This window comes from Barbus barbus (genome assembly GCF_936440315.1).
Source record: "Barbus barbus genome assembly, chromosome: 11".
Classification (NCBI taxonomy): Eukaryota; Metazoa; Chordata; class Actinopteri; order Cypriniformes; family Cyprinidae; genus Barbus; species Barbus barbus.
Genome location: NC_136739.1, coordinates 24,538,352 through 24,548,647, shown reverse-complemented (window position 1 = coordinate 24,548,647; position 10,296 = coordinate 24,538,352). Strand labels below are relative to the sequence as shown.

The window sequence follows — 10,296 nt, the reverse complement described above, 5'->3', positions numbered from 1 at the left end:
TCATTCATCATGTTGGTTTGAATTTTTTTGACTATATGTCTTAAATTTCCACCTGATCTTCAAGAATTATTAAAATGCATGTAAGCAATCCCAGGTAGCCAGTGCAATCGGGCCAATTGCAGGTGAGTATAGGGCTCACTCGGCTGTGTTCTGGCAGCTCTGGCCCAGTAATGGTTGCCAGATTTGGCTAGGCTTTGGATGTGCGGATCTGGTCCGATTTGCACTGAGACACGGCACATTTAGCCACGTTCGGCCCGATTACGGGCCATAAGGGCTGGTCAGATTTTGGCTGAGATATGGGCATGCATGGGCATGTTAAATGACACTTAAACTTAAATATAATATGTTTTACTTGCCCATGTTATGTTATTTTTAGTGTATTTTTATTGTAATTCCTATTAATATTTTAATAGAAATAATAAAAAATTTATATTATTATTTTTATTAAAAAAATAATAATAAAAGTTCATCAAAAGATGGCTGCTGCTCACTTTAGACAGAGATGGGGGGAAGAAAAGAGCGGGCCCGAATGCAAACAAATTCTTCTAAAGGTATGTTCCAAATGTTAACATTTACCAGAGTTACCATTCATGTTATCAGTCTGAGATTGTCTGAATAACCATACGTGTCATTGTCTGTTCCCCTTTTTGTCAATCTGTCCCTCTTTTAGGGTACGCTTACTTGAGGAAGCTCCTGGAATTAGTTTTTTGTTTTTTCCAAATAAATTCTAATATCACTCATATTTTCATTGTCATTTTTATACTTCGGGGGGGAAAGGAGCACATGGGGTAAGGGTCAAACCCTTAATCTTTGAAAAGGTGACATATTTAGTTGACATGCATAAGTACATGTAGGCTTAACAAGGACACTGTAAAAAATATTTTATTTTAGTTGGAAGTAAATGCCATCTTAAGGATTTTAAGGTAACAATGTATTTTGTGGAAAAACAAATTGTTCAAAGCTCTGGTTTTATGTAAAAACTGGAAGGAGTCTTTAATACACATATTTTAGAAGTTGTAATTCTGTATGAGTAAGTGTATATATATATTTTAATTTAGCGAACAAGACTAGTACTGGCTAGGTGTCGGCATGATTGTGACCCAGTGTTGGCTCAGTTTCAGCACCCAGTGTCGGATCAGTGCCGGCTAAGTGTACCATTTTGGTTGGCATGATTGTGGCCCAGTGCTGGTGGTGTTGGCTCCGTTTCAGTACCTAGACTCGGGCCAGTACTGGCTAGTGTCTCATTTCTCGTTGGTGCGATTGTGGCCCAATGCCGGCAGTTTTGGCAGCCGGACTCGGGCCAGTGTATCTGGGGCGTCACCCATGTCCATGCCGAGTCTGGCAACTGCAGCCGGGCTGAGTTACTTCTTCCGGCCTGCCGGATCTGGGCCATTATCAGGCCAAACCATTTTGGCTACCTGGGATATTGCACATACGTGCAGGAAATGCATAAAGCAAATGCAGATTTTGTGATTGGTCAATATGATAAATTGTAAATGTAATCTGTCATTTAGTATTACTCATGGGTAATGTTAACCACTGTATGGGTACTCTATAAATAGCTTAAATTATTTGCAGAATGCATTCAACAGTGTGCACAGAAAGCGTCCTCTTGGGTTTTGGTCTTGTGAGGCCTGAGTGAACTCTTCAGGCCAAGAAAGTCATTTCATTTCTATAGTCCATTCACCAAAAATCTAGACTATGCCTATCCTGCACTCAAGAAGTGAAAATATCTAATGTACAGAAAATATACTGAAAGATGACTTAAATTAATTTAATCACAAGTCTACAGTACAGCCAGTCATTTACTCCGTGTCACATCTCTGAGCTCCAGCCATAAAAACAAACACCGGAACTGATAAAACACTCACGTCTTCACTTATTTAATTTGCTTTATTAAACAAATGTTTAAGCCGGTAATGTCTCAATGATGTTTGATAGCTGAGCAAATGCGAAATGTTTTTCATATTGCACTCTTTAGTAGCAAACTGTTTTGACTGCCGTTTCCGTCACGTTATTCACCTCACGTGACACATCGTGATCATCATGGCGGCCACCTCTGTGTTTCAGAGAGTGAGAACGGGCTCGAAAATCGGAGCCCAATATGATCAGGAGGGCAATCTCATCAAGGTAATACTGAAAACAAAACACTTAAACCCTCACATGCGTAGATTTGCGTTTGCAGTCAGCTTTTATTGCTTTTAATGTTATGCATTCAACCAATCAGTTAAACAGAAGCGTATACATGTTGTTGTCTTCTTGTAAAGAGACATAAAGTAACTTACACTTATATGCATGACGATAAACGCGTTGCTAAATCAATACATTAAGCCTAATATGTAAATAATTATGTCTTACTGGGTGAAGAAGTCCTGCTGTTTTATATAACTTAAATAATGTAACAGTGTATAGTCAAATCAATTATTGTGCATTAAGAAAATAAATAACAGGTTTATCTGCAAAGGCAATTTTAAAGCTCATTCTACAATTTGTAGATGCATTTTTGGAATTGTTTGGATATAGTTAATTTTTATTTGAAAAGTGGATGAGACTGTATTGACTGGTGTATGTGCTGTGATTGACAGGTGGAGACACGTGAGGATGAGGAGCAGAGTGTCAAGCTTGCTGAGATTTTGGAGTTGTTGCTCGCTGCTGGTTATTTCAGAGCACGCATTAAGGGACTGTCACCCTTTGACAAGGTATGGTGGACTTTACCCACCTGTAGCAATCAAATTAGAGTGTGTTTTACACACCTTTAGTTTAATTATGAACAGTCTCTGCTTGTACTTTAGGTGGTTGGAGGAATGACCTGGTGTATAACTACATGCAACTTTGACATAGACATTGATCTGCTTTTCCAAGAAAATTCCACCATTGGTCAAAAAATGTGAGTGTGTACAATAAACATATAAAGAATGAAAACTGACAGATTAAACTGAATTCTGGTTCATGTGATTGTCTGTATCCTTTCCATTTCCAAGTGCTCTGACAGAGAAGATTGTGTCAGTTCTGCCCAAAATGAAGTGTCCTCACCGATTAGAGCCTCATCAGATCCAAGGGTTGGATTTCATCCACATCTTCCCTGTTGTACAGGTAAAAGAGCTGAAGACCTACACTACAAAAAACTTGGCTGAGTGATCAGTATGATTTTATGCTTTTAAAAGTTTCTTTATGCTCTTCAAGGCTGTATTTATTTGATAAAAAATACAGTGAAAATAGTAATATTGTGAAATGTTATTACAATTTAACATAACTGTTTTCTATTTTAATAGTTTTTAAAAAGTAATTTATTCTTGTGATGGTAAAGCTAAATTTTCAGCAGCTAATACTCCAGTCTTCAGTGTCACAGGATCCTTCAGAAATCATTTTAATATTCTGATTTGGTGCTCAAAAACATTATTGTTATCAATGAAAACAACTTTATTATTATCAGTGCTGCTTAATATTTTTGTGTAAACCATACTACATATTTTTCAGGATTTTTAATGAATAGAAAGAATTTTTTGTTACATTATAAACGTCTTTACTCTCAGTTTTGATTAATGCATCAATTTAAACAGTTACAGACCCCCAAAATTCCAGTATAATTATTTTTTAAAATAGTGACTCATTGCTCTGACAAAAAAGTGCCTGAATACTTACAATGCATCTTTTGCGGCATCTGTAGTGGCTGGTAAAGAAGGCGATTGAAACCCGGGAGGAGATGGGAGATTATGTCAGGTCATATTCCATTTCTCAGTTCCAGAAAACACATGCATTTCCTGAGGTGAGACAATAGGCCAACACTGAAATACAATTACAGAGTATTAACACTCTGAAGTGTCAAATATTTTACAATCTGTAATCGTTGAAGTCTCAGTAAATGTGTTTGTTTTAGGATGAGGAGTTTGAATTAAGGAAGGAGAGAGCCATCAGTACTGTGGTGAATGTGTGTGTAAGTATCCAATAAGCTTTTATACATTAACAACACATAATGAGCTTTGAATTATGATGCTTGGCTGACTGGGTTTAGCCTCTCTGCTGAATTTAATATTGCCCCCCATGAGAAACAGCTACAGTACTTATGTGCCATTAATTCCTCTTCCTTGTATTTAATAATAGAAGATTGTGAGATGTTGAATACATTGTAAATTGTGTTTGGTGTAGGAGGTTTATGCTCCTCAGAGACGTTATAAACGGCAGGTGGATGCTGGGGAGCTGCTGGATGAAGAGTCTCGGGTTCATTCTACCTTGCTGGAGTTTGGCAGGTACTCTATCTCTTCCTTTACAGGACTCGGGAATTTTGTACTCTCATCATGTCCAACTGGAAGTGAACCAAGCAGTTGTTTATACACTACCTTTCAAATGTTTGAGGTCAGTAGGATTTTTGCTAACACTTTACAATAAGGTTCATTAACATTAATTAACTACAGTAGTTAACATGAACTACGACTGAACAATACTTAGTCAGCATTTATTCATCTTAGTTCATGTTAATTTCAGCATTTACTAATGCATTATTAAAATCACAAGTTGTGTTTGTTAATATTAGTTAATGCACTGTGAGCTAACATGAACAAACAATGAACAACAGTATTTATATTAATTAACATTAACAAAGATGAATAAATAGTGTAATAAATGTATTGTTCGTGTTAATTAATACATTAATGTTAATAAATGACAACTTATTGTAGCGTGTTACTGGATTTCTGAAAGAAGTCTTTTACGCTCACCAAAGATGCAATTATTTGATCAAAAATACCGTTCAAAATAAGAGTTTTCTGTTCTAATATATTGGAAAATATTATTTATTACTGTGCTGAAATTCTTTGTCACATTATAAATGTCTTTACTGTCACTGGTGATCAATGTAATGCATTCTTGATAAATAAAATTATTAATTTCTTTTAAAAAATCTTTTGACAACATACACATTCAAGAGTTTCAAGAAATGGCACTTTGATTAAAAACATTAAAATATGGTACCGAATTTGTAGTGTTTTTGTTTAGTATACGGTATATTTAGTACCAATTGTGGGGGGGGCAGATTTATCCACATTCTCTTTCATTCACCCTCTCTTTTGTTTCCTTCATCTTCACTTCAATGTGTTTCCTGACGCATTGTATCAGCATATCAGGGTCAAACTAAATCTCCATTAAAGGCATCTATTAATTCTGTACTCCTCTCATCTTGTTCTTCATTCGCTTCTCTCTTTCTTTCTGTCTGTCTCTTATTTCACTCATTAGTCCGTGCCTTCTCATATCACAATACATGCAGTGAGTATGACTGAAGCTCAGTTTCTGGGAATGGGAGTGAAAAAGATTGCTTTGCATCAACTCTATTAATGTCTTTATTTTTGCATCTGCCCAAGTGCTGTTTTTCACACACTGCATCTGAATGTATTGTCATGTGTAATTTCCTGTCACGTGGTGCGTTGTGCCTGTAGTGTGGTGTGTTTTGAAACCTACTCTTGCAATGAGCTGCATGTTGTCTATATTGTGAACATGAAGCATTTCAAATTCATTCTTTTCTGTTTTTTCTAGGCGCTATGGATTCAGCAAACACTCTAAAGCAGGCACTGTGAGTATCAGATGACCAAAATATCACATAAAAAGTCAGAGAAGGTTACAGTTAAGCAACTGGCTCCATGGATATCCATGGATAAAATGGATAAAGTAATGGAATTTTATATAGTGGATATTTATTTCTAGTTCAAGCTTTGCAGTTTGCTAGAATTGGCTAGAAGTTGTTCTTTGTGAGTGCAATCTTTATAAATATTTTTTTTTTAAATATGTATCTAGTAATCTTAATAAAGTGGAAAAGTAATGGGAATATGTTGGTAATATATTGATCCAAGAGGTGTGGCAGCTTCTGGTAAATTTTGTAATTAAATTAAATAATTATTCTGCTCTGTACTTCCAAAGTAGTCTTGCAAGCAATAGGTTTGATTCATAATGTTGCAGCTTTCAGTTCTACAGGCAACTCTGTACAAATCAGCAAAAAAAAAGTTGACTTTTTGTATGCACTGACCCTAGAACCACCCCTGTGGTGTCCATCTGGGTATAATAGATCACAGATGGACAGTAGGGCTTGGCACTGACCCTTGTTGCTTTTGATTGGTTGTTAGTTTGATCATGTGATGATGTTTCTAACAGACAGTGGAGCAGAAGCAGGTGTTGGCTCAGGGCACGCAGGGTGTGCCTCCTGGAATGGCCCAGGTGTCTGAAGAAGAGGACCTGCAGGCAGCAGAGGAGGTCAGTTAGGATCATATGAAACTACACTTGGCCTATAAAAACTCTCACTTGTTCTTAATCACCCACTCTTTATCTGACCAAAGTTAATGTTCCATTAACCAATCTGGATGTCTTTTTTACAGCTCAGAATCAAAGCCTTGATGACTGGAATGGCTGCCATGGCAACTGAGGAGGTACTAAACACTTAAAACGCGAAAGAATTTAAAGGGATAGTTCACCTAAAAGTTCAAATTCTTACCCTCGTGTCGTTCCAGACTGTTGTGACTTTTTCTTCAGTGGAACATAAAATAGTATTTCAAGGATATTTTGGGTAGACTGTCCCGTTAAAGAAATAATTTCCACAAAAATTGTAAAAAAATATATGGTCAGAATGACATGCAGTTGAATAAATAGCAACCATTTTTAACATTGTGAAAACTTAGTTTCAAGGTTAATTATTTTCTTGTATATCCACTCCTTCTTATCAAGGCAGCCTTTAAGGAAAAAAATATAAACGGTTAGCAGTTTCATTATTTTACACTATTTCTGTGTGTGTGTTTTAGGGGAAGTTGTCAGCCAGCACAGTGGGGCAGATTGTTGGACTGCAGTCTGAGGAGATCAAGCAAATTGCCACTGAATACGCCGAGAAGGTGAACAGCGATAAAACTCCACTGAACCTCCAGAAAACAGTCCCTTTATTTTTTTACACCAAGAACAATGACTTGAGACTGGAATACAATTTTGGAATTTGCAATAAAATTAAAATATTCTCATTTTATAAGTTGTATAGTGTGTTCCAACCTTCTACATTTATGTGTGATTGTGAAGGCGGAGCGCTCTGTGGAGGATCGGCCGGAAAGATTTGGACCTGCGCAGCAACACAGACGTCAACTGGCATCACTCAACAAGCAAATCACTCAAAAAACAAAAGAGCTTGAAGAGGTAATACACCATTCATACACATACCTCGCAGTCATTGTTTCTTCTCTGTGTTTATATCTTCATTGTTTCTTGATTTATTCAGCTGCAATCCAAACAGCAGGAGGCTAGAACGGCATGTGAGGATGCTAAAATCAAACTAGCCGAGGTGAGACAATTAGGCACAGACATATACTGACAGATAACTGGTTGACTTGGAACATTAATGTTTGTGTTTTTTAGGCCTCAGCACAGACTGAAAAGCTTGAGAGAGAGCTGAACTCACTGGAGGGCGTGGAATCCCAGGCGGACTCTGGGTAAGCAAATAGAACACCTGCAATTACCTGAATTTAGGCTGCATCTGAAATGCTTGGACATGCTACACTTTTTGCATAATGGAAGGCAGCTATGTTTTTCAGTTCAACTAAACAATGCAAAATCTTTCGCCCTCAACATTGTGTGGATTCCTATTGAAATGACTGTATTTGTCTGCGAAGTTCACTGAACAACAGTAAATGTGGGTTACATAGCTCAGTCTACTTAGAAATGGATTATTTTCTTCTTGTGTATGTTATGCTTATTAGAGCGTTGTGCCTTCAGCTTGGCATCACGCTAACACCAAAGGGTGTTAGGGAAAAAGTAAAGCCAAACAGCATGATAATTCTTAGGAAGGATCGGTATCCATGTGTTGTTTTGAAGTATTGTTTGTTTTTATCTTTCAGGTTACTGGAGAAGCTTCGTGCTTTGGTGGCCATGAATGAAAACCTCAAACATCAAGAGCAAACGTTCCGCTCACACTGTCGCGTATGTTATCATGACAGCCCTGTTGTTGCAATACTTTGGTTTGTCAGTAAAGTTTAAGATATGAATATATCATTAAAAGTTATGTGTGTATAGGAGGAAATGACCCGTCTGCAGCAGAATATTGAAGAGTTGAAGCTGGAGTATGGAGAAGAAGGAGATGAGAAGAAGGTGCCTACATAGTCATCCTAACAGAAATGGAACCTCATAAGTGACTGATTTGGAGCGCTTTTCATAGGCATCAACCCTTTTTGGTGTTAGGATACTGCTATGCTAATGGCATAATAGTACATATCATAAACAAATATTGGCCAAAAACCCCAAAAGATTAATTAGATAGAGCTTTTGCCTTCACTCTGTCACTTTGTCCACTATCTCTTGGAGACCATTTTTCTCTTACCTCTTTCAATTGCCATATTTCTTGTGCCCAATGCTGCCTTAGCAATTTGACCAAAAGAAGATATCTTTTGAAACAGTCCTCCTAATGGGAACGTGCCAGAATTTTGGAACAGAGCTGATCTGTGTCATTCTAGTTGATTCTCCGACTTATTCTCTGCATGTGTGTTTGTAGGAGATGAATATGTTGATTGATCAGCAGTACACTGCAGACCGAGAAAAGCTGCAGAAGATCCGTCTGCTTATGGTAGGTCAAGTTGAACTGATGGTTTTACTCAGTAGATTACTAAAGAGATTCTTCATTCTCACTTTACTCTTTACTCTACTGCCTCCCACAGGCTCGGAGGAACCGCGAGATTGCCATCCTGCAGAGAAAGATCGATGAGGTTCCCAGCAGAGCCGAGCTGACCCAGTATCAGAAACGCTTCATTGAGCTGTACAGCCAAGGTGTGTGTGTTTAAAGTCAGGTTCTATTTTGACCCCATATTAGATCTTCCTGTGAAACAACAGACTTCTCCAGTTTTTTAGTCTGCTTAAACTCTGCCCCTTTTGTACAATTAACCTCAAACTCACAGTCAGATCTCTCTCCATCCAATCAACAATCTATAGCATCAACTATATTCAACAAACCCTGCATTACATTTTCTTTCTCAATAATCTGATTACTCAGATGTAGGTCACAATACAAAAGATGTTGAATGAGTTGAAATCAAAGCCGCGGCTTTTTGAAGCACTCTTGAATTGTTCATTTGTTTTTCAGTTTCTGCAACACACAAAGAGACTAAACAGTTCTTCACACTCTACAACACACTGGATGACAAGAAGGTTTACCTGGAGAAAGAGGTATCAACTTTATCTGTGGTATTGGGAATTAATTTTGTAGTGTTTAAAAGGATGTGCAGTGAAATTGAAACACTGCCTTTTCTTTCACAGGTCAATCTGCTGAACTCCATACATGATCATTTCCAGCAGTGAGTTTCAAATAAAACTCCTGGGTCCATGTAGAAATTATCTAATATTACAGCAAGAGCCTCAGATGATTGATCTTTGTAATATCTATCCTGAAGGCAGTGTTGAATGTAAAGTGTGTTTGTGTGTTTTTAGAGCCATGGCTTCGTCAGGAAGTAGAGAACAGTTTCTCAGACAAATGGAGCAAATTGTGGAAGGAATCAAACAGAGTCGCATAAAGGTACAAAACCAGACTACTATATCATATAATAGAGGAAATCTGATAATATTATTTATTTCCTTTTTGCATATGACTTTAATTCCACTCTGGCTTGAGGAATTTGTGGTTTTACCCCATTAGACAGGAACATGAATTGCATTAGTGTGTTTTTCTAATGTGTATTTGTGCACTTAAAGATGGAAAAGAAAAGACAGGAGAATAAGATGCGCAGAGATCAGCTGAATGATGAGTACTTGGAGCTGCTGGATAAACAGAGGCTCTACTTTAAAACTGTCAAGGACTTTAAAGAGGTAAATACACCAAGTTTATAGTTTTAAATTCATTTCTTCCCTCCTCCTTTACACAGGGTGTATAGACATTAATCTATTGATAATTGATATTCTGGATTGAGGAAAGAAACCAACGGTCTTGTCTGTTGCAGGAGTGCCGCAAGAATGAGATGCTGTTATCTAAACTGAGGGCAAAGGGAGCGTCGTAACAGCTGGATATGCACCCCCCCTTTAATACACAACTCCCAAGTAGCACTTCAAAACACCCATCACATTCCTTGATGTTGGTATTTCATTGCATTACAGCCTCGTGCCGAGATCACATCTGCTTTTCAGTATGTTTGTGTTAGCCTAGATTGTTCTAGGTTCAGAGATGACACATGTAACTTATGTACTGTTAAAATGGAAATGTTTTGTGCCTTGATGTCGCCTTATTTAAACCCATAATAAATATAACACAAATTCCCTTACTAATCTTTGTATCATGATCATAAAAATCTGCTGCCA

General features: G+C 37.4%; 1 protein-coding gene across 2 annotated transcripts; it reads left to right on the top strand.

The window, feature by feature from the left end:
* The first annotated feature begins 2,013 nt into the window (after nt 1-2,013).
* Nucleotides 2,014-10,255, top strand: ccdc93 (CCC complex scaffolding subunit CCDC93). Of its 2 annotated transcripts, XM_079428284.1 has the most exons (24): nt 2,032-2,130; nt 2,586-2,699; nt 2,793-2,887; nt 2,982-3,093; nt 3,668-3,766; nt 3,878-3,934; nt 4,147-4,247; nt 5,230-5,259; nt 5,527-5,563; nt 6,139-6,237; nt 6,360-6,410; nt 6,780-6,866; nt 7,045-7,158; nt 7,241-7,303; nt 7,378-7,451; nt 7,857-7,938; nt 8,032-8,106; nt 8,507-8,578; nt 8,670-8,778; nt 9,092-9,174; nt 9,265-9,302; nt 9,436-9,520; nt 9,697-9,810; nt 9,942-10,255. In XM_079428284.1, exons 1-24 carry the CDS (start codon nt 2,047-2,049, stop codon nt 9,996-9,998), a joined length of 1,932 nt encoding a protein of 643 aa, XP_079284410.1. In that variant the 5' UTR covers nt 2,032-2,046; the 3' UTR covers nt 9,999-10,255. The 2 variants fall into 2 exon arrangements, with proteins under 2 accessions (XP_079284411.1, XP_079284410.1); XM_079428285.1 differs by lacking the exon at nt 5,230-5,259 and having other exon boundaries at nt 2,014-2,130.
* The last annotated feature ends 41 nt before the right edge of the window (nt 10,256-10,296 follow it).